This window comes from Eublepharis macularius, chromosome 11 (genome assembly GCF_028583425.1).
Source record: "Eublepharis macularius isolate TG4126 chromosome 11, MPM_Emac_v1.0, whole genome shotgun sequence".
In the NCBI taxonomy this organism is placed as follows: Eukaryota; Metazoa; Chordata; class Lepidosauria; order Squamata; family Eublepharidae; genus Eublepharis; species Eublepharis macularius.
This window is the reverse complement of record NC_072800.1, coordinates 90,070,527-90,094,560: the sequence shown is the minus strand read 5'-3', so window position 1 is coordinate 90,094,560 and position 24,034 is coordinate 90,070,527. Positions and strand designations below refer to the sequence as shown.

General features: G+C 46.8%; 1 protein-coding gene across 3 annotated transcripts in view; it reads right to left on the bottom strand.

Annotated features, from left to right (window-relative positions):
• Positions 1 to 1,943: 1,943 nt before the first annotated feature.
• The window catches only part of ZBTB47 (zinc finger and BTB domain containing 47), a 49,306-nt gene continuing 27,215 nt past the window's right edge, over positions 1,944 to 24,034 (bottom strand). For 2 of the 3 annotated variants that reach the window (XM_054991899.1, XM_054991901.1), the window contains exons 2-6: positions 16,110 to 17,558; positions 11,866 to 12,013; positions 10,696 to 10,811; positions 6,814 to 6,958; positions 1,944 to 5,427 (exon numbers count right to left, since the gene is read on the bottom strand). In XM_054991899.1, the coding sequence (XP_054847874.1) occupies positions 5,021 to 5,427; positions 6,814 to 6,958; positions 10,696 to 10,811; positions 11,866 to 12,013; positions 16,110 to 17,558 (2,265 nt within the window). In that variant the 3' untranslated portion in view covers positions 1,944 to 5,020. The remainder of the gene's footprint in view (positions 5,428 to 6,813; positions 6,959 to 10,695; positions 10,812 to 11,865; positions 12,014 to 16,109; positions 17,559 to 24,034) is intronic. The other variant, XM_054991900.1, reaches the window with a different exon arrangement.

The following is a 24,034-nucleotide window of genomic DNA, read 5'->3' as shown; positions in this document are numbered from 1 at the left end:
TTTGCTATCTTGGCTATTTTGCACAATTTGTTTTGCTTTTAGTCATTAGGGGAGGAGCAAGGAGACTCTGAGATTCCATTGGAAAATCTGAGATTGTAGCAGGCATTACAAACACACTTTCAAGGAGTGCTTCGCTAAGGACTAGAAACTTAGAATCATAGAGTTAGAAGGGACCGCCAGGGTCATCTTATCCAACCCCATGCACAATGCAGGAAATTCACGACGACCTCCCACCACACCCCCAGTACCCCCTGCTCTGTGCATGTGTATATGTTAAAGCTTGAGATTTTTGTGTCTCTGCACCTACATTCTGCATTGTGTACAAGAGCAGAGTCCTGGACAAAGCCATTGAGCCTACCCTCCAGTATATCATATTAACACCGAAAAATGTAAAAACAAATCCCTCCCATGAAGGGGAATTTGCTCATATTTTAGATTTCCTTCTGTGATTCCTATTTATGATCTAACAAAATGTTCCACCTCTTAAGGCATGGAATCCTAGAACTGTAAACAGAACAAGTCATGCAGTCAAACCTGTCTGCCCCAAATAACCGGCATACAACACATCTCTGACATACGTCCTTCCATACGTTGGGCTCTTAAGATGTTGGTCTCAAGTAACCTGCAACTCCCACAGAAAAGTGACAAAGCAAATTTAGGAATCTTGCAAGATTCAAGTCCTCCTCTCTAAAGAGGTAATTTTTCTTAAAAATGCAATACAGAAGGTTTCGCTTCCCCAAAAATGTGGGGGAAATAGGTCAAATTCTATGAATGCTGTCCTTTCTCACGGGCCAACAGAGATGCATAAATATATTTAGTCAACTGTCGAGTAAACATGTATCAGTTCAGAAACATGAACTCCATTTATAGCTGAAGATTTGGGTTGTGGATTACTATACCAGTGCTTTGCAACACCAAGGATGCAGTTTAGGTCCCTGAAGCTCCTTCCCCCCATTTTTTCCACATTTCTTGTTCCTCTTGCAAGTTCATCCAATAGCTTCCAAAGAAACCCACCATAAGATTGCCAGTGACTATACCATTGACAACCAACCCATCTGTGTTTGTTATGTGCCATCAAGTCGCCTCCAACCTATGGCAACCTTGTGAATAAAAGACCTCCAGAAAATCCTATCATTAACAGACTTGCTCAGATCCTGCAAACTGGAGGACATGGCTTCTTTGATTGAGTCCAGCCATCTCATTTTAGGTCTTCCTCTTTTCCTACTGCCTTCCACTTTTCCTAGCATTATTGACTTTTCCAGAGAATCTTGTCTTCTTGTGATGTGACCAAAGTGTGATAGCCTCAGTTTTGCCATTTTAGCTTCTAGGGAGAATTCAGGCTCGATTTGATCTAGTGCCCACTTATGCATCTTTTTGGCTGCCCATCTGACTTGCTGCAAAGTCAGGAAAAAGCCAAGAGAGTTGCTTCCATATTTAATAATAGCATTTATAGAACACTCTCTGTGTTCAAAGTCCTTCGCATACCCTTTACAACATCCCTGTGAAGTAGGCCCATCAACACAATGCTAAGCAGAGTTGCATTCTTAAAAGTTTGTTGAAGGGTGTAATCCTGTTTAGGATAGTGTTGTATATCTACATCTTGCAGATGAGCAAGGCAGAAAGCTGTGGCTTGCCATAAACTCTGAGTGAGTTTATGGAAGAAGTGAGTTTCAAATCAGAGACCTCCCATCTTATTCGCTATGCAATGCCAGCTCTTGAGAAATTTGGATCCACAGCAGTTTACCCAGGGCTTTTTTCAGCAGGAACACAGTGGAATGGAGTTCCGGCACCTCTTGAAAATAGTCGCATGGTCGGTGGCCCCACCCCCTGATCTTCAGACAGAGGGGAGTTTAGATTGCCCTCCATGCAGCGGTGCAGAGGGCAATCTAAACTCCCCTCTGTCTGGAGATCAGGGGGTGGGGTCACCAGCCATGGGACCATCTTCACCAAGGGCGATTTAAACTTTTAAAAACTCCCCCCTTGTTCCAGCCGACCCAAAGTGACATCATTGTGCGGTCCTGAGTTCCACCACTGAGTTCTACCACCTCTTTTCCCAGAAAAAAAGCCCCGAGTTTACCAATTTCCTACAGGCAGCCACAAAGTTCACACTGGGTCATGTTCTAAAGTTGGGCTGTGGGATCACACCTCTCGCTCAACAGTTTAATGTGTTTTAAAGTTATTGAGTAATTAATCCTTTTTAAAAAAAAAATGCCAAGTAACGCTACTTGAGAGCATGGTTTCCTTTAATGGTCCCATTGGGTAGAATGCTGTCTCTACAGTTTGCCTTAAATCTCTGCAAGCAAAAAAGGCTCCATGTTTTCTTTGTTATAAATAAAATGAAAATGGTAATTTCAGTAAAGGGCCTGGAATATCCCTGAAAGGCCGCACCACACCAAGGCTCTCCCTGCATTTCACAACCTTTTGACACAACTTTTTGGAAGCTCCCAGGAAAAATACCAGTGCTGCCTTTGCAGATGGAATTGTGTATTCTCTCAGCAGACATATTGCCCAGTTACTGGTAATATGATGGGACAGGATTTTTAGGGGGGGGGAAGGGGGGAGAGAATGAGTGGGCAAGAGAGGAGTTCTCTCTCCCCCTCCTACTGCTTCTTCTCCTCAGACTGCTCTTCACCACTACAATTGGGTTTATTCCCGATTCAGGCTGGCTAAGGACAAAAAATCAGAAGGGGGGAGAATGAGAAGCAAGAAGGCCTGCAAATTCTCACCTGAACATATCCCCCCTCTGCCTCATATTATCGTTACACAGCAAAGATAAGTTGGGAGCCCCATATTTTGCCATGGAATGTGTAGTGCCAACCTCAGAGGAAGGGAGAAAAACGGGCATTCCCTACTCAAAGAAATGCCCCTGCACACCTGGACGCCAATAGTTTCCTCTTGATTTCAGGATGCAGCAGAGAAATGCAAAGTTTGCCTCAATCAGTGATGATGTACTTCTTCCCTCTCACATTAGGAATAAAACATATGCATATTATAAGTGATGGTTAAAACAAAAGTTGTAATATATTTCCTAGGATATTTCTGAAGAGGCTGCTGAAAGAAAATGGATAAGGACAACGGTCCTCCCGCCTGCATCTGCTCCAACCACCCCCAATCTATACAGAATAAAGTGCTTCATTGCAATTTTCGTTCACGCTAAAAGAAAGTCACCGATACTCGCTTCTCACTTCCTTCTTGGCATAGCTGGGCAATAGATGCCAACCACCAGAGAAGTAACGCACCACCCATCATTGGGCATTAAGAAAATCCATTTGAGTCATATGAAGAGCTGTGTTTTTTCTCCTCCCCTTTTTCTTCCAAACCGTTACATGCTACCGAAATGTCGGGACAGGATGTGTGCTGCCCTCTTCCTCGACATTAACCTCTTCACTGTAGTCTCTTGAAGAGTTTGTCCGGTCAGGTCCTTACTGAGAAGCGTCCAGTCCAGAGAATTAAACATATCAACGCTTCCTCCCCAAGCATTCATACTGCGGCTTGCGTCTCAGCATCCTGGCTCTTAGCAATTATTGCACCATCTTGACTTTTTCCAAGCCACAACCTCCTTTTTGCACCTTTTGTGTTCGTTCACATGTTATGGCTGTTGTTCCAGGGGCCAGCCCTGCTTTAGTACAGATACACAAAAACATATACAGAGAGGCAAAGCAGTCTGGACTTCCTAGCTGAAAAGATTTCTCCAGGTTTTGGACGTGGGGAGGGCAGGAACGAAGAACCTCAAAAGAAGACATCCAATACAACTCTGAGGTTGCTCATGGACTTTGTGCAAACAGGTTCAGCAAGGTGATGGGGGCCAAGCCATCAATGCACCGCTAGTGCAGAAGCTTCATCCATTTCAAGAGGGTTAAGCACAGGTACCCTGTACAGGTGTCTTGGCAATGAATGGAGCTCGCATGGCCACAGCACACTGAGGGACTGACATTGCGCCGGGAAGTTTCATTAACCAGCAAGAGCGCATGGAATAACTTGCAATTATCCTATCAAGGAAGAGTTATTGTTACAATAGATTAATAAAGTGCAAAAAAAGGTTAAAATAATAAATTCTTAATATTACAAAAAGGCCAGATTTTCTTCCCAAGCTCAATAGCGTTGAATGGAGGAGAACTTAGGATTTGTATATCAGCTTGCTTTGTAGAGCAGTAGTCCACTGAAGAACGACGTCTCCAGACTTAGGGCCCAAGAAGGATGTAGACCAAGCACAGAAAAATGACACTAGATGTTCTGGAGAACCATCCCAAAAGCCTGGAATGACCATCAGACTTGGATTTGTGGGTTTCATATATGAAAAGGCAAGTAGGGGACCAAGAGGAGGCCAGAAGTGCTTCTCTGGTGCCCTTTCCTATATCAAACATTTTAAACCTCACCTCCGCAAGATGGAAGCGCCCACTCATAACAGAGCCAGAAATCCCACCCAGTGACTGGTGACATTGAGATGGGAAAAGCAAGGAGATGAGAAGCTCTAGTGGAGAACTCATCCACTAGACACTTCGCCAATCACAGCTTCACCATCCCCTGACATTTTTTCATACTCTGCTTCATGCAAATAGACTTGTGCGTCAACCCATTTCCACCCAAAAAAGAAAACAACAGTTCTTATGAACTGTTTCAAGGCAGACACATAAGCACTCATTCCTCACTATGCCACAGGTTATGTGTTGGTAGAGAGAGGGGTAAATTCTTGTTGGCATCATTGCCATTGGGCAAAATCTTCCCTGGAACATCCCTAGATCTCCAGAGCGAGCGGTATTTGGTCTACACCCTTCCAACTGCAAACAAAATAGGCGGTTTCCTTCAGATTATACACAGTGGGAAGCGAAGACGGTGTGCTGGCTCAGGACTAGAACCACAGAGTCCTTCAACGCTGCAGACCAAAGGCAAAGCCCGTTGGCAATCGAAACCCAACTCCATCGTCTCCCCAACCTCCAACAACGTTTATGACTGAGACACCTGCTAGGCATTTTCCGAATTGCGTAACCGTCGCTGCACATGCCCAATAGAAGGCCAGGGCCTAGTGGTTTAAGTTCACTCTACTCGCTGGGAAGAGAGGAGGTGGGGGTGGTAAATGAGGAGCAGGCGGGATGCTCTGAGTATGCACGAGTGGCAAAGGGAGCGCATGGGAGTGTGGCGTGGAGTGAAGGGGGCTACTGGTGGTCAGATGAGTCGGGTTGGTGCTCTGGGAAGCAGAGAAGCTGGTGGAGTTCGGGTCGCTGTGGTTGTTTGGATCCGAGGCCACCGAGTTGCTGACCCGGAAACACTTCTCCTTGTGGGCCTTGAGCATGTTGGAGAACCGGAAGCGCTGGCCGCAAACATCACAAGGGTACGGCTTCTCTCCTGTGTGCGTCCGACGGTGCCGCTTCATGTTAGGGCGGCTGGTGAAGCTCTTCCCGCAGATCTCACAGATGTATGGCTTTTCACCTGGCAGGGAAGTGGTGAGATTGGTTAGAGGGACTGACGCAGTAGCTGGCGTGCTATTTCCAGGCTGCACAGACTTTGCATTAAAGGAAAACTATTTATAGCATAGATATAATTATATATGAAAACAAGAGAAGCTGAGTCCCACAGCCCCTAGACTGCAGAGAACTGTAACATCAGAACATTAGATGCTGTGACTCACGAATATACATGGGCATGAACAGAAAAACAAACAAACACGGTGTTCATTGTTTGTTGCCATCCACGAACAACAAACATTGAAGAACATGATCCTGTTACGAACATGTTTGTTGTTCGTTGTTCATGGGGGCCAGCAGGCTCTCCTCTACCCATCAAGATCCCTACCGCACCACTCCAAGAAACCTTACCTGAGCAGGCAGCAGGAAAGGTACCAATAATAAATAACACCTTGGCCCCAGAGCCTGGCAGCAGCCCTGGAACTTGAAAGGGTAGATTCCTATCCCACCACATACAAAGAAAATTCAAGCTCCGATGCACTCACCCCGTCTCTCTAACAGCAGCTGTCTCTCCCTGAAAGCCAGAGCTGGGAGCCCCCCGCCCCACCGGTCTTTGCTCCCTTGTAACAAATTTGGAGCTCCACACTTGAAAGGAAGACCACCTATCCAGCTAAACTGGGCTTAGATTGGGGTTTCCAGGGCAACAGCAGGAGTTCAGACAGAGTTCAGACAATCCCTGCCTGAGTTGCCAAGGGAATTGATTGCAAGTGCCAGACTGTCTGGCTTGACGAACAGCAACGAACGAGGCTTGCAATGACCACCTGTTCGTTTAGAATGGGGCCTCACAAACAGCTTGTTTGTGAACAGACATACAGGCTGTTTGTGGGCTTTTTTGCATTCGTAATGCTGTTCGTGGCCATGTCTACTCATGAAAGCTCCTACCCTACCACAAATTTTGTTAGTCTTACAGGTGCTACTGGACTCTTGCTCTCTTCTAGACCAGGAACTAGAAGACCAAAGTTCAGGTATACACTGGCTTGAGGCTCAGTGGATGAGAAAGCGCACTTGGGAAAGTCATGCTGTCTCAGACTGGCCTACCTCACAGGGCCATTGTGGAGATAAAATGGGGGCAGTTGTTTATGCTACTCTAAACTTCTTAGAGGAAAAGCAGTTCAGAACTGAACGTATAACTAGACAATATGCCTGCCGTTTTATTTTTTTTTTTAAACACAGGCTGCCTTTTTTTGTTTAAGCATTTAGCTGGTACCTTTTTTTTTTAAAGTGCAAACTCAGTTCAAACACAGGTTTAAGATTCGGTGAGAAGGGTGGGCCATAAATAAAGTAAGCAGGTAAATAAATTAGGCTGTCCGGTGTGTGGCAGAGAAGGCGGAATCCTCCAGAAGGCCCTTACCAGTATGGGTTTTCATATGTTCATCGAAGTACTGCTTCATGTTGAAGTCCTTCCCGCACCACTGGCACATGAACTGCTTGTGGCCGATGTGGATACTCATGTGAGATCGGAGCTGATACTTGTACTGGAACCGTTCATTACAGTTCTGGAAAGACGGAAGAGAAAGGTATAAAGCCCTTATTATAGCGTTGCCAATCTCCAGGTGGGGCCTTCAAATATCCCAGAATCTCAAGTGATCTCCAGAGGACAGAGATCAGTTCCCTGGAAGAAAATGGCTGCTTTGGAGGGTGAACTCTTATGGCGTTACAGCCCACTAAGACCCCTCCTCATACCCTGCCCTCTGCAGACTCCACCCCAAAATGTCCAGGAATTTCTAAATCCTGAGTTGGCTCCCGAGAGCTAACACAGCCCCCCTCGACCGTGATATCAACTACCCTTCAAACCACTCTGATTTAATTCAAGCATTGTACAAAACCAAATCATGCAATCTATTTAGCTTGGTTGACCAGGACTCCACTGCTCCAGTTTGGTGTAGCTGTTAAGAGCGGCAGGACTCTAATCTGGAGAACCAGGTTTGATTTCCCACTCCTCCGCTTGAAGCCAGCTGGGTGACCTTGGGTCAGTCACAGCTTCTTGGATAATAATATACTTTGTAAACCGCTCTGAGTATGGCATTAAGTTGTCCTGAAGGATGGTATATACATCGAATGGTGTTATTGTTATTATTATTATTATGAAATGTCACCCCTCTTGGCAGCCCTGCCAACAGCAATCAGGAATGCAACCCTGGTTCACAAGAGCCCCTCTTCTGGATGTTAACCCTTAATGGCTGGCCATTAATGGTAGATGGAGTGCAGCACAAATGCAGTTAAATAACAAGAGATTTTAATAATCAAACTTGATTCATAGACAGGTCTTATTATAGTACTCATCATAGGCTGCTTCTAGTGGTTATGAGTAGGGATGTTTTTAACCCGAATCGGGCCTGATTGGTAAAGATTTGGGATTCCTGAATCAGCCCCAGCATTGCTGAGCTGATTTGGGAATCCCAAAGCAAAGCTTTCCGAAGCAATTTGTATAGCTTCGGGAAGCTTTGGGCAAAGTGGCAGCAGCCATGCCTGCAGCATTTTTCTAGCTGTTTGCATTGCAAACATCAAGAAAAATGATGCTTGCATTCAAACTTCCCGCCCCACCATTTTTCCCCCCAATGGGAGAGGGAGGAGGGTTCGGGTGCACACCTCCTAGTTACAAGTGGAGTGCAGTTGAGTACTGGACTATATCTTTTTCAGAGCGATATCAGAAGGGTATGAATGTTTTAAATAAAGTAATATACATAGAATACAGCCTGGCAAGGGACACACTTCTACACACAACTGTGTCCATGTTGTATGAGGACTGGAGACGACTCAGGTTCCAATCTCCACTTGGCTATGAAGCTCTCTAGATGACCGTGGGTTAGTCACTCTTTGGGTTGGTTCAGATATGACACAAAACTATGGTCTTATTTGAGCTGTGGTTAGTATGTGGGTGGTTAGCAAAAGGAGATTCTGATCCACAGGAAGTCAGTGAATCCTGGGTTGTGTCAACAAACCAGGGCTGTTTCTCTTTCCTTGTCCTTCCCAAAATTCCTCACACATTGTGCCATAGCTCTCACAAAGAGTAAAGACAAAGAGAGAATCAAGGGAAAATATGAAACAAAAACATGTGCCATGAATAACTAACTATACAAGCACTTCCTAACCTGTATTATGCAATAAATAATGAACGACAATATGTCAAAAATAGATTATTAAAGTATTTTTCAGTGCAAAATAAGGAATTCATAAAGTGCTATAGTGTCCAAAAGTGCAAAGTACATTTCCAGTTCAAACAGTTACAGAGGCTCCCAATCTCATAACAAGTTCCTTTAAATCCACAGTTGATAACAATGGAGCTGTATGTATATATAACAACTTGTTATGGGTTTGGGAGCCTCTGTAACTGTTTGAACTGGAAATGTACTTTGCACTTTTGAATGCTATAGCACTTTATGAATTCCTTATTTTGCACTGAAAAATACTAAAAAAATTTTTAGTATTTTTGACATACCATCATTCATTATTTATTGCATAGTACAGGTTAGGAAGCGCTTGTATAGTTAGTTATTCATGGCACATGTTTTTGTTTCTTCCCAAAACTCCAGCTGCTATGCCAGGTTGCCATGTGGTGCCTAGCTGATGACAAACCCTCACCATGTTACCAGCTTGCTTATCATTGGCAGCCAGCAACGCAACGGCGGGGAAGTATCTCTTGAGAAGCTTTGGGGTCTTTCAGAATAGCAATCTGCCGTCCAGCCATCTCTTTTCTGGCTGGCCAATGAAGGAGCATAAAACCCCACAACCCGCCCCCCCCCCACGATATAACTTTCTGCTGCTAATTTTGGTGCCACCTCCCCTCACAAAACTCAACAAAACTCCCAATTGTCCCATTTGTACTCCAAAGTATACGTTGTCAGCAGGGCTTTTTTTCAGTGGGAATGCGGGAGAACGGAGTTCCAGAACCTCTTGAAAATGGTCACATGGCTGGTGGCCCCGCCCCCTGATCTCCAGACAGAGGGGAATTTAAATTGCCGTCTGTGCCGCCAAGCGGTGAAAATGTGACCATTTTCTCCAAGGGCAATCCACTGAGTTCCGCCACCTCTTTTCCCAGAAAAAAAGCCCTGGTTGTCAGCAAACCTGCAAGTCAGTTCAGACATAACACACAACCGTGATTTAATTCAGCCTGCCATATTTGATTGCCTGAACTTGCACTCTGTTAACTATGGTTAGTTTGGGTATTATCTGCTTCTCAGGTGGTGGTAGACAGGAACGGAAAGAGGATGGAAGGTGGGTTGCTTCCAAACAGAAACAATTCTTTGTGTATCTGTTGTTGCTTCTGTGCGTGCACAAACATCCAGTGACAATGGAATATCCAAACACAAGTTTCCCCATCTCGTTTCTTGACTCTGCCCAACGTGGTTGCTATCCTCCCCCCCCCCCCCGACCTGATGCCACCAATGGAATTTTTTTTTAATTGGCAATTGATATATTGCTCAGAATGGCTATATAATGAGGGAATGGTCTTCAAATTGCAGTACCGAGAAAGAGCAACCAGTCCAAAGAGACCGTATATTACACATAATCATATATATTCTATTAGCAGTCAATGTACAATTTGAGAATCGAATCCACCAAACAAATAGTTACAATATTTACAACTGATAACGTTGTTTTTCCACAGGCACAGAACATCATAACCACGAAGATGCTCATAAGCTAAATATGGTGCATTAACCTCTGATTTGGAAAAATGGAAAATCCACGTTGCATACTATAAAGGCTGGTGAAGAAGTGAGGTGCAGCGAAACGGGGTACCACCGAGGCCGGCATACTCATTGCCATTCTCCCGCCAGAAGCTTCCCTGAGGGAGCAACTCGGCCATTAAAAACATCGTTTACCGCATATGAGCATCTTCACGGTTATGAAGGTTCTGTGCCTGTGGAAAAACAATGTTATCAATCGTAAATATTGTAACTATTTGTTTGGTGGATTAGATTCTCAAATTGTACATTGACTGCTAATAGAATCTATATGATTATGTGTAATATATGGTCTCTTTGGACTGGTTGTTCTTTCTCGGTACTGCAATTGATATATTGCTACAGCGCTATAATGTTATAGTGATGTATCTACTCCAATTCTCAGCTTGTATTAGTTTTTAAGGTAAGTCTCTAGCCCTTTTCGTTGCAGTGATGTAAGGGGAAAGACATCTCTCCACAATGAAAATGGCTAGCGCTGGGAATTCAGCAGAAGAACAGTGGATGTTCAGTGGGATGCGAGGAGACCCATGGCCGTTTGTTCTCACCTCACATTTAAAAGGCTTCTCTCCTGAGTGCTGCAGAGAATGTACCTTCAGGGACATGCTGCGCTTGAACGACTTCCCACATGTCTCACAGGTGAAGGGCATGTCCTTGGTGTGAGCTAGAAAACGAGGAGAAGAAGAAACATGATTATTATGCAAAGTTTTGCCTCAGAAAGAACGTTCCACTCGACGATCAACATGACCCATTTCTTGCCGCACCAGCTGGACTGAAACAATTCAGGTCGCTATTGAGAGGAAGCATGTGAATAGAATGCCAGGAAGAAGTCAGTGTTAGAAAAGAACCATGTCTGGGAGCAGAGGGAATATACTAGAGGGAATGTGGGGAGCAAAATCAAGTACACAATCCCCCACCTACAGTCACAAAAGATACACGGTACAGCAAAAACAGCAACACACGGTTTTACCGATTGTGCAGCTCCGTCCAAAGACATGCAAGTTGAAATCAGACAAAGGCTTCTAACTGTAACAGGCTGAAAGCCGTAAATAGTATATTTATTTATGTATTTCCTTCATTTATACCACACATTTATCCCCGATGGGAACCCAAAGAAGCTCACATCGTAATTCACTCCCCCATTTTTTCCCTCTCAGCAACGATTCTGGGAGGTCATTTTTGGCTGAGTGCGTGAGACTGGTCCGAGGTCACCCAGCGTGCTTCCCTGGCCGAGTGAGAATTCGAACTTGAGTCTCTCGGATCCTAATTACTATACCACAATGGCTCACACACTGCTCTGTTAGCCAGCACAGTCTAGCACGAAAAGTGTCAAACTAGGAGATCTGGGAGTCCCAGGTTCGAATTCCCACTCTGCCATGGATGCTCACTGGATGACTTTGGGACAATCATACTCTCTCAGAATAATCTACCTCACCGGGTTGTTGTGAGGATAAACTAAAAGACAGGAGAATGATGTAAGCCACTTTGGGTCCCCCTTAGGGAGAAATATGGACCACAAATGAAGTTAAAAAAATTACAAAGCCCAAAGTGAAGGGAACAGAGAGCCACACATTTAAGATGGCTGTACTGGCCAGCCAAAATTCATGATAACCAGAAGGGTGTGGGAGAGAGAAGGGGTCTCATCTTCGAGATCATGTTGAGCTTTGGAGGCGTACCTGCCGGCCCTGGCCCTCCCCTGCCTCCTTTGCCACACTCACCAACCATGTGCTTGCGCACATGCGCCATCGTGTAGAATTTCTTCTCACAGATTTCGCAGGAGAACTTCTTTTCTGCATAGCCGTGGACAATTTTGTTGTGCTCGTGAAGCGACCAGAGCTTCTTAAAAGCTTTCCCACAGGTGCAACACTGCAAGCAAGGAGGAGAAAAGGAAAGGGGGCCAAAAGAGGAAATGGGGTTCATCTGAATTGTACTCAGTTATGTTGCAATTCCTAAAAGTTTTAATATTGCAAGATGATGTAATCTCAGATGCTTTTGCAAACGCAATACAGAATATGCTTACAGGGTTCGGATTGACCTTAGAAAAATCACAGAGCTAGAACACATACATGAAGTCTTTCTATAAAGATGCATCACTTATCTCTGTGCATGTGGCCAAACTACATATCATCCTGTAGTGACATCATCACACAAGTGCTGAGAGGACATGCATGAAGAGAAGCACGTGCAAGATATGAGGTATGTGCCAAGTCCCCCCTACTCCCACCGGGAGGGTATAGGGGCCTGGCAATCCTAACTGCTTCTGCCGAGTACCCATGGGGAACTCGCAGCTAGCATTCTGCCACAAGTCCACACAGAGATCTCATGGTAAATGCAATATGTAGTTTGGACGTCTGCCTTTTAATGGTGCTGATATAATAGTAATAATAACATTTGATTTATATACCACCCATCAGGACAACTTAATGCCCTCTCAGAGCGGTTTACAAAGTATGTTATTATCCCCACAACAATCACCCTGTGAGGTGGGTGGGGCTGAGAGAGCTCTGAGAGAGCTGTGACTGACCCAAGGTCACCCAGCTGGCTTCAAGTGGAGGAGTGGGGAATCAAACCCGGCTCTCCAGATTAGAGTCCTGCCGCTCTTAAGTGACTGACCCAAGGTCACCCAGCTGGCTTCAAGTGGAGGAGTGGAGAATCAAACCTGGCTCTCCAGATTAGAGTCCTGCCGCTCTTAAGTGACTGATCCAAGGTCACCCAGCTGGCTTCAAGTGGAGGAGTGGGGAATCAAACCTGGCTCTCCAGATTAGAGTCCTGCTGCTCTTAAGTGACTGATCCAAGGTCACCCAGCTGGCTTCAAGTGGAGGAGTGGAAATCAAACTCAGTTCTCCAGATTAGAGTCCTGTGCTCTTAACCACTACACCAAACTGGCTCTAGCATATTTATATCTAGATACTTATCTAGCATATTTTAGCCCACCCTTCCTTCAAGCAGCTTAGACCGTCATATGTGGGGTCTCTATTTATTTTATCCTCAAAACATCCCTGGGAGATAGGTTAGGCTTCACAAAGGTGACTTGCCCAAGGTTACAATTTAAAAAAACCCTGAAATTGAAATAGAAATAAAGCAAAAGAACGGGAAGTATTTCTCCCCAAAGGACTGGATCCAAGATTAATTTTCCAACACAGAATGGAACTTGCCTGCCTTTCCCCCCTCCCACTGAACCGCATAAAATGCTGATCTTGGGGGACAGGGGACCCCCCAGGAATTGCGTGAGGTGAGTCGGCTGGTTCAGTACGGATGCAACCCAATGACAGTTCTGTTAATTAGGCCGCAGGCCAATTCTTCCCAGGAGGAGAGGCCTGAATTTAGACGAGGTGGCCAGCAGGGGGAGCTTTGCTACGCCGCTGAGTCTCTCCCTCCTGCCTTTCCACCAGAAAGGAACTCTTGCTTTCAGGAAATACTTGACCACAGTCAAGTAACAAGACCAAGACGGGTAGTAGCCCTGTTAGTCTGTTTGTAGCAGCAGAAAAGAGCAAGAGTACAGTAGCATCTGTAAGACCAGGGGTCATTTTGTAGAAAAAGAGCTGGAGGAACGCATTAGCATAGCTCATTAGCATATGCCATGCCCCTTGACAGCACCAGAAGTGTGTCATTAGCATGACTGATTTGCATATGTCACACCCCTTGACATCACCTATCCTGGCAGTTTTGGACCCAATCCTGGCCATTCAGGGCCGAAATTGGGCCCAAAATGGCAAAAAGGGGCTGAAAATGGCAAAAAAGGGGCCAAAAATGGTCAGGATCAGGCCGCTGCTGAGTAGCAGAGTGATCCACCACCCGTCAAATGCCCGATCTGGGCTGTTTCGGCCTCAATCCAGGCAAAAACGGGCCCAAAATGGCCGAGAGTCAGGTGGGCGGGGCCACCTGACATGTGACCTCTTTGGGGAACTGCTGGAACTGCGTTCCTGTGCATTCCCCCTCAAAATGAGCCTTGTGTAAGACTAACAAAATTTGTGGTGGGGGATGAGCTTTCAGGAGCCACACAGTTCACATATATAAGTGTTTTGGACAAACATAAATGTTTTAGACAGGCAGGAAGGTAGGCGGGCAGGCAGGCAGGCAGGTTGTAAGACCTGGGGTCATTGTGTAGAAAAAGAGCTGGAGGAACTCATTAGCACAACTCATTAGCAGATGCCACACCTCTTGCCATCACTGAAAATGGCAAAAAAGGGGCCCAAAATGGTCAGGATCGGGCTGCTGCTGAGTAGCAGAGTGATCCACCACCCGTCAAAAGCCCGATCTGGGCTGTTTCGGCCTCAATCCAGGCAAAAACGGGCCCAAAATGGCAGAGAGTCAGGCGGGTGGGGCCACCTGACATGTGACCTCTTTGGGCATCTGTGCCATAAAGGAGGGCCACAGCACTGGACCACTCTTTAAGCTCTTTTGGAAGAGGCAGAAATTGCAGGAGCCCACAGGAGGAAGAACCAGGCCACCAGCAACCAGAGAGACCAGGGCAAATTGTGCGGTCAGCCAGCGCAGTGCAGGCATGCTTACAGGCCTGGACTTCTGTGGTTTGAGGCATACGCCGGTTCAATCTATACATTACTTGACTGGAGTGGTTGCCTGTGGCTACATTTTGCACTGTGCTAGTAAACTCTGAAATGATGAAATCACATCCCGGGTAGGACTGGCCTTGGAGACATCCCAGATGGCTTCCTCTTTACCACAGAGACTAGGAGGAGGAGGTTCCTAGAACATCTCTGTTGAGGTGGCCATTTTTTTCTCCCGCTCTCTGATCTCTCCATCAGGACTCTGTGCTAATAGTGGGAATTTACCAGCCAGGGAGGGTAAATGGGGGCGCTATCCAGTACCCACAATTTACCGGGGGGAAGGAGAGCTGACACTGGAGTGGGGGCTTCCTATATGACCAGCTCCTCCAACTCAATTTTTGAGGTACCCAGGGACTCCTTCTGCCCTTCTCTGTGCTCCTGCAAAGAGTCATGCAAAGAAATAGATCTCCCCAGCCTGATAGAGCTTTGCAGATTATACCAGCAATTTTCTTCAAAGCTACATGACTAGAAACTTACTGAAGATCTCATGATGTGGAGTTTGGCTGCACCCAAAACCAACATCAATGTGCAACACTATGCGACAGCAGAATCTACGCAGTCCATCCTATGGTGGTGGAGAGTGCCATCAAGTCATAGCTATTTATGGCGCCCCCTGGCAGAGTTTTCATGGCAAGAGACTAACAGAGGTGCTTTGCCATTGCCTGGCTCTGCAACCCTGGTCTTCATTGGAGGTCTCCCAACCAAGGCTGACCCTGCTTAGCTTCTGAGATTTGACAAGATCAGGTTCACCTGGGCTATCCAGGTCAGGGCAGTCTGTCCTAAACAATGCACAAATGTGAAGAGGAAAAATTAGGCTCGTTACCCTGTATGTGTGCGAATGTGTATGTAGAAGGGAACTATTTTAGATTGGTGCTTTTGAACACAATGTGCTCAGAGCAGTTTACAAAGTGTGTTATTATTATCCCCACAACAATCACCCTGTGAGGCAGGTGGGGCTGATAGAACTCTGAGAAGCTGTGACTGACCCAAGAGCACCCAGCTGGCTTCAAGCACAGGAGTGGGGACTCAAACCCGACTCTCCAGATTACAGTCCTGCCACTCTTAACCACCGCACCAAACTGATTGGGCTGCAAATCAGTACTCTGCTGGTTCAAATCCCACCCCTGCCCTGAGCTCAGCAGGTGGCCTCGGGTCAGCCACTCCTCTCAGCCCCAGCTCCCCAGCTGTATTGTGGGGATAATCATAACACTGACTTTGTTCACCACTCTGAGCAGGGCACTAATCTGTCCAGAAGGGTGGCATGTAAGCCCATTTATAATTCTTCTTCAAGAGACGGGGCCAAACTGCAACTGTGGGGGTAAACTCCCTTCCGAGGAACAAAGAGCACCGAACGGGCAACTCATAAAGCAAACTCATGTTTCGGGAGGCCTCACCTGGATGTTCTTCTCACAGTCTGTCTGATGGTGCAGCAACAGTTCGCTCTCCAGCAGGAACCTTTTGCCACATTTGTCGCAGATCTGCATGCGGCTGTGTGTGACGTTCATGTGCTTTTCCAGGTACCAACGGTTATTGAAAACCCGGGGACACTTCTTGCATGGATAGTGTTGCTTCTCCTCGAGCTTGACCTTCTGGCCAAGTCCATCTTGGTCCTTCTTCCTCTTCCTCCCTCTCTGGTCCTCGTCTTCCTCCTCCCCATCTTCCTCTTCTTCCTCCACTTCCCCCTCCTCTTCCTCTTCTATGGCCACAGCAACCTTGGTGGTCTCTTGGGATCTGGTAGACATAGCAGGCTCCGTGGTCTTGGAAGACCTGGTGGGTCTGTGAGGTGGCCCAGACTTCTCCCTTTTAATCTCTGCCACCTCTTCGCCATCCTCCTCCTCCTCTTCCTCCTCATCCGTGGTCTCCTCTAGATCTTCCTCTTCACTGTGCTCATCCTCTTCCTCCTCTCCCACCTCAGCATCCTCATCTTCTTCCTCCCCCTCACCGTTTTCATCCTCCCTGTGCTCCTCCAAGGGACGTCCATCTCCTTTGGGCCGTCCAATCACTGTGGCAATGGCAGCTGTTTGGTTGACACCAGAGGGCTTTCCTTCCATCCCTTTGGAGACATTGAGGGTTTGGTTGTTGAGGTTGACTTCTACAATGATCTGCTCACCATGGTTGTAAGAGCCCTGGTTGCCCAGACCCACTTCGGACTCTTCACCCTCCATCTTACAGACGTGCGGGCTGCCATCCTTCTCCTCCTTGTAGTATTTCTTGGTGGCTACCACCGCAGGGAGGTGCTGGTTGCCTTCACACGCCACTCCGTCCTCCACCCGCACGGAGTACGGATCGTTCCCTTCCCGAGCGAAGATTTTGGGGTGTGGGGAATCCATTTCTTGCTTGATGTCACAGTAGAATTGAGAGGGGAGGCTTTTGCCGCAGTTATCAGGAGGCAGCGCCATGTTGCTCCCCACGGCCAAGCTGAGGGATCTGCTACTAATGAGCTCCTGGCAAGAAGAGGCAATGTTGTTCATCTGCAGGACAGCGGCCGCGCTCAGGACGTCTTGCACGTTGCAAGCGTTGACCAAGAGCTTGGAGGTGTAAATGAAGTTAAGGATCTGCTGGAGGCCTTGGGAGGTCAAGGCCTCCAGGGAGAGCTCCACCCGTTGAAGTTGCTTGTTCTGGGTGAAGAGGGAGTGGAAGAACTGGCTGTAGGCAGCGAGGACTCCCTTGTGGGCTGGGAAGACGCTCTTCTGTTGCACCAGGACGACGTCTACGTCACACAGGTCTGGTTGAAATAGACGCTGCTCATTCAGTCTGTCCATCAAACACGTGAAGTGGAGAGCTACATCCTCCACCAGAGAGTACTCAGCAGCAGGGAAGTCAGTTGTCTTTTCAACTATCAGCTGTCAGGAGGGAGGGAGGGAGAGAGAGAGAGAGAGAGAGAGAGAGAGAGGTGAAGGAACGCCAGTATGAAACACAATCCCATTCTCCCTTGAATCATAGAATTGTAGGGTAGGAAGGGAACTCCAGGGTCATCTAGTCCAACCCCCTACCCAATGCAGGAAATTCACAACTACCTCCCCCCTCCCAGTGATCCTTACTCCATGCCCAGAAGATGTCAAAACACCATAAGGATCCCTAGCCGAACTGGCCTGGGGAAAACTGCTTCCTGACCCCAAAGTGGCGATCGGCCTTACCATGGGCATGTAAGAAGGGGCCAGGAGAACTAAGCACTGATGCAACCCTTCCTGCCCCCCCTCTCATGATCTGCCCAGGTTCACGGAATAAGCATTTCTGTCAGATGGCCCTGTAGCCTCTGCATAAAAACCGCCAAAGGAGGACTGCTTGGACCCAGCATAGCCAAGAGATGGCTACCCTCCTCCACGATGTTCCACCATGATTTGAAGAACTTTAATAATATTTTGTGTTTTTGTTATGCTTTTTTTGTAAGCTGCCTGGAGAGGTAGTACAGAGATTTTCATAAATAAACAAAGAAAATAATAAATAAAATTTAAGAATGGCCAGGAACACTCCACTGGACTCCAGAATTACCAGCCCCATTTCCTTGCCTCCCCCTCACCTGGACAGGTGAAAGGTAGTGGAGGTGGAGGCTGGGAGGAGGAGATCCCCTGCTAACTGCTCACAATGGCAATTATGGCTCCCGTTTTATCCCGACAACAACCCTGAGAGGTAGGTCTGGCTAAACCCGTCACCCCATTACCCCACTATACTTATTTAATTTATTTATTTATGTCATTTATAGTCTGCCTTTCTCACTGAGACTCAAGACAGATTACACAGCATGAGATTAGTACAGTCAATTTCAAGGACATTTCAATACAATATCAAGGACATTTCCATAAACCATGCCATAGGGTAAACAGATACAAGTTTAAAAGACATAGCATTAGCAAGAATCCAATACAGGGTAGAAAAAATACTGAAGCAGAACATAATCAATTCTAGAACTGACACTAGACAACATGAAGCACTGGTAGTACATAGGAGTACATATTTAAAGCAGCAGATAATATGGCAATATAGTGGTGAAGTCTACGGTCCCTAACTCATTAGCAAAGCATCTGAGACCCCATCCCTACAATGCAGCCCTCCCATTTGAATAAAAAGCCTTTTTGAGTAGTTCGGTTTTGCATCGTTTACGGAAAGCCAGGAGAGTGGGGGGGCTCTTCTGACTTCCTCAGGCAGGTCATTCCACAGGGTAGGGGCCACCACAGAGAAAGCCCGTGTATGGGCTGCTGCTGACTTCACCCGTGTGCAGCCTGGCACCTGCAGGAGAACCTGTTCAGATGAGCGAAGCTGCCGTGGAGGAACACAGGGAGGGAGGCGGTCCCGTAGGTATGCCGGACCAAGCTCTTCTCCTGTCCACCGACTGCTGTCCCGTCAGGTCCCAGGCTTCACTTTTACCTTATCTCACACCATCTTGTGACCTGCCAGGCTCCATCCCTCAAGACTCAAGGTCCGAGCCCCCAGAGACCAGGTCATCCAATGTATTGTGCAAATATAGATTACACACCACCTGGTTGCGAAGGGTACTATCAGAGAAAAAAACATGCAATGGGCACACACTGTACATTAAAGGTAACCTATGGACCACAAACACAGGGAACACACGTGAAGTTGCCTTATACTGAGCTATCAAGGTTGGTATCAGGGCTTTTTTTCCAGCTGGAACTCGGTCGAACTGAGTTCCGGCACCTCTTAAAAATACTCACACGTCTGGTGGCCCCGTCCCGACCTCCAGACAGAGATCAGTTCCCCTCATTTCCCTCTTGCGAGTTCCTCCACCTCTTTTCCTAAAAACTCTCGAGTGTTCCACCATCCCTTTTCCCAGAAAAAAAGCCCTGCTTGTCTACTCAGCTGAGTATCGTTTACTTAGATTTGCAGCACCTCTCCAGGATCTCAGGCAAAGGTATTTCACCTACTACCCAATCCTTTCAGCAGGAGATGCCAGGAATCGAACTCGAGACCTTCTGCATGCAAAGCAGAGGCTGTTCCAGTGAGCTGCAGCCCATCCACTTCACGGACTGGACCACTTTGATGACCCAAACTGCAACCTCAACTAACGGAGACACCCAAACGGATCCTTAAAATTCAGAGTTTGCTGGGTGAAGAGTCTGCCAGCTGCAACAGCCTTCAGTTTCAAAGAGGGAAGCAGGGGGCTATTGTGTCCAAGGCAAGCCAAGAAAGTCTCCGACCTTCACACACGAATTCCAGCAGCCATCACTCAAGAGATCCTTGCACACCTTCCCCAAGGTAATTATAGGCCATTAAAAACTGTGCCTCGCTTGCTTCATTAAGAGAACTCATTAGGATGAATTAAGGCACACTTGAGGTTGGGTTTTTTCCCCCCTCTCCAATGGCCAGGGGCAAAGACATCACCTCCAAAACTTTGAGTCACATTGATAAAGCTTTTTGGCAGCAGCCTGGGACGAAAAGAGCAGACAGCCTTACAGGGGAGATGAAGGTTGTTGAATGAAAAGCAGAGAATCGGCGCCTAGTGACGTATAAACTTGCCTTTTAGCAAATCACACCATAGGTGCTTCCAGCCCAATACCATCTATTCAGACTGGCAATAGCTCTCCAGGGTCTCAAGAAGAAAGGTGTCCTTGCCTGACCCTTGAGACCCTTTATATGGAGATGTTGAAAACTGAACTTGGAACTAAAAACTTGTACTGAGAAAAAAGGCGAGAATGGCGAGATCATGAAGAGTTCAGTAGCACCTTTAAGACTAACCAATTTTATTGTAGCATAAGCTTTCGAGAACCACAGTTCTCTTCGTCAGATGCATCTGATGAAGCTTCCGAGAACCACAGCTCTCTTTGTCAGATGCATCTGAAAAAGAGAACTGTGGTTCTCGAAAGCTTATGCTACAATAAAGTTGGTTAGTCTTAAAAGTGCTACTGGACTCTTCTATTTTGCAACTATAGACAAACAGGGCTAACTCCTCTGGATCTGAGATCATGAAGGATATTCTATTCTGCACCCCACATCACATTCCGTGTTTCAAGGCACAGCTGTGAAATCCATGCAGCCAAGCACCAACGGCCACCCCCTCCCCTCCCATGTTCAACCCCGTCTTTTGGCTCCAAAGAGTTCACAGAACACTGCCCGCCTTTTGCCAATCTTCAGAATGAGAAACACACACGCTCGTTCTCGCGTTCCAGCAAAGCAATTATGGAAACAAGAGCAGAAGAATGCTCCGCGATGGACAGAGATCAGAAATTCAGCACAGGGGAGGGATGTCCAGCCAAATGACCCAGAGGGGTCTGAAAAGAAAGGTGCCTGAATCACCCTGTTATTCTTGGATCTTTCAGCAAGGGGCAGCTGTCTCGACAATAACAACGTTGGTCATGATAAACCTCCGAATCTCAGTTACAGAGATAAGTTGCTCCAAGCTCCTTCCTCCTGGTATCAAAGCCAAGAAGAACAAGTCTGTTCAGCTGGCTTTTGGCTGCCTTTCTCATCCGCTGCTGCCCCGAAAACCCATTGCATAACTTTGCCTGGATTGGAGAGCTCTCGTTGTCCGCTCCAGAAAACCAAAGGTTTTCCCTCCCCCTCTCTCAATCCCATACTCGATGTTTTGCCGCTGAGCCATGTTGGCACAGGACTTCAGGCCTCTTTAACAACACAGCCCGAGCTTCGGGTAACCAGATTACTTTTCAAATGCTTCGAGTCAGAGAACGATCTGATAAATCAGATCGGGGAGGGAAGGAGGCAGTTATTAAAGCCATCTGTTGAAAGCGCAGGTGGCTGCCAGCACTTCTTATGAAACGAGCCACGTTAATAGCCAAGAAGGCTGCCGCAACCTGCGCTTGCATGCAGGGAAGCAGGCAACGGCACAACTAAAATCGAAAACCTCAGCCACCGCCTAGCAGATTTTGGGATGCTCAGACACAGGCAAGCCGGACAGCCGTTCAGACAGCTGACTGGCCAGTGGTGGACAATCCCAAGGACTCACAAGGTTTGCTCTGTTCCAGATGCCCAGTTCTCCCTGTTAGAACTATCTTGCAGGCTGCAACCAAGAAAGGTCAATCAAGCCCCGTTATTCAAGCCAATGCCTCGGAGAAATCCACAAGCAAGACTCAAAACCTCTGGGCTTTTGCTTACCTCTAGCTTCTGGCTCGTAGAGGTACACTGTTCCTGAACATAGATGATCCCACAAGACCTGGTATTGCCCATGAGCTCAGGGCCCAGCTACACTGTACACTGTTCCAGGGACCCCCCTCCCCTGGCAAGCAGATGGGCTTGGGGCATTTCTGGTTGAAAGTCAGATTCTCAGGTGCACGGAGGGCTCTTTCCTGTTAGGACAATGATGCAAAGGAAGGGAGGTCAAGCTTCATCTCTGCACCATTCCCCCAACCCGAAACAGTCCCAGGGAGCTGCTATTTAGCCCACCGGAGAAACTTAACCTGTAGCCCATCAGCTACAAGTTAAAGGCAGCACACACGGCCAACTACATACAAGGGCTACAAGTCATGTGGCCGGCACACACCAGTTCACATCACATCTTCACAGAGAACCACTTATTGTGAGCGACAGTAATCCTGGCGGATCAACGCTTCCTTTCATCTTCCTGGGGCCTGAGCACAAAGGCGGCCAAGCAACTAGGGTTACCAGATAGGGGCCTGGAGATCTCATGGGATTACAACTGATCTTCAGAGTACAGAGATCAGCTCCCCTGGAGAAAAATGGCTGCTATGGAAGGTGGACTCAGGGCCAAGCTACAAGTGACAAATGACACTTGAACGGCAAGTGTATTTCTCCCTGTTCACTTGCCCTCCACTCAATCCACTTGCCAGGCAAGTGCGGGCCAAGCTACACATGACAAATGACACTTGAACAGCAAGTGGATTGAGTGGAGGGCAAGTGAACAGGGAGAAATACACTTGCTGTTCAAGTGTCATTCGTCATGTGTAGCTTGGCCCTGACTTTCGTCATGTGTAGCTTGGCCCTGAGTGGTATACTTCCCTGAAGTCCCTTTCCTCCCCAAACTCTGCCCTCTGCAGGGTCTACCCCAAAATCTCCACGAATTTCCCCACCCAGAGTGGCAACCCTGTGAGCTACCGAGCTCGCCACAGCAAGGGGAAGCCCAGCTGCAACAGAGGCTCGGAGGTGCCTCGCCCTCTCTGGGAGGCATTCAAAGTCACTTCAGTCCCAGAGAGACCTTGCCTCCCTCATTGTCACAGCTGAACAGCTGCCCAGACCGACAGAAGGGCGCATAGTACTCGTTGACGGAGTGGCGCCTGGAACTGGGGCAAAATGACCTCCTAGCTCCGTCCTCCCTTCTCTCCAACGTGGCCTCGCTGGAAGAAGAAGCCTGCTAACAACAAAGGAAAAGTCTGCCGGAGGGCAAACCCAATGAACTATATAATTTTATTATATTTTGATCTATTTTTGGAATTATAAAAAGTGCAAAGTGTTGAAAGTGCAATATATAAAGACTAATAAATAGGATAAACATTATTATAAATTTAAGGAAAATACCCGACATGTACAAAAGTTTATACTGACAATGAATATGTCAATACAAAATATAAATATTTTAAAGAGAACAGCCAGGCACAATGGTCCTGTTAGGGGCAAAGTCCAAAATCCAACTGGTGAAGAGGCATTCCAGAGAAATTTTGAGAGGTAAGTAAGAAAAAATCAACTCGTTTCTCAGTGACTTGTCTTCTCTTGTAGATGGATAGCTGTCTCGCTGTTCGCTGGAAATTTTTCAAAAAAGAGGCAGATAGAAAACCGACTGGGTGGAGCCTAACGAGCATTGCCAGCTTCCAAACTCCCATTTCGTATTCCAACTTTATCAAGGGCTCACAAATTACTGTAACATCCACTGTAATAAAAATTCATATGTAAATTTCCCCGTACAAATTTCCTATTTGATCCTCTGCCTCTTTTGTTGTTCTCGTTCAATATTTATATTTTGTATTGACATATTCATTGTTGGTATAAACTTTTGTACATGCCGGATATTTTCCTTAAATTTATAATAATATTTATCGTATTTATTAGTCTTTAAATATTGCACTTTCAGCCATTTTTATAATTCTAAAAATAGATAAAAATATAATAAAATTATATAGTTCATTGCATTTGCCCTCCAGCATGTTTTCCCTTTGCTGTCAGCGGTCCCAGTTCCGGAGAAGCCCCTCTGTTGGTTTTATGGAAGGAGCAGGCCAGCTCTCGCGAACAAAGGGCGCGAGGAAAGGAGTTCACAACCTTTCCTAAATTTCACCACAAAAACCAACCTGGCAGGTTTCAACACTGGCCGATTCCAGACGACTAACCTGTAGGCGCTGCATGCCGCCATGTTCCGGATCGCGACGGGGAAAACGCAAAATATCGCGTTTTCTCGCGC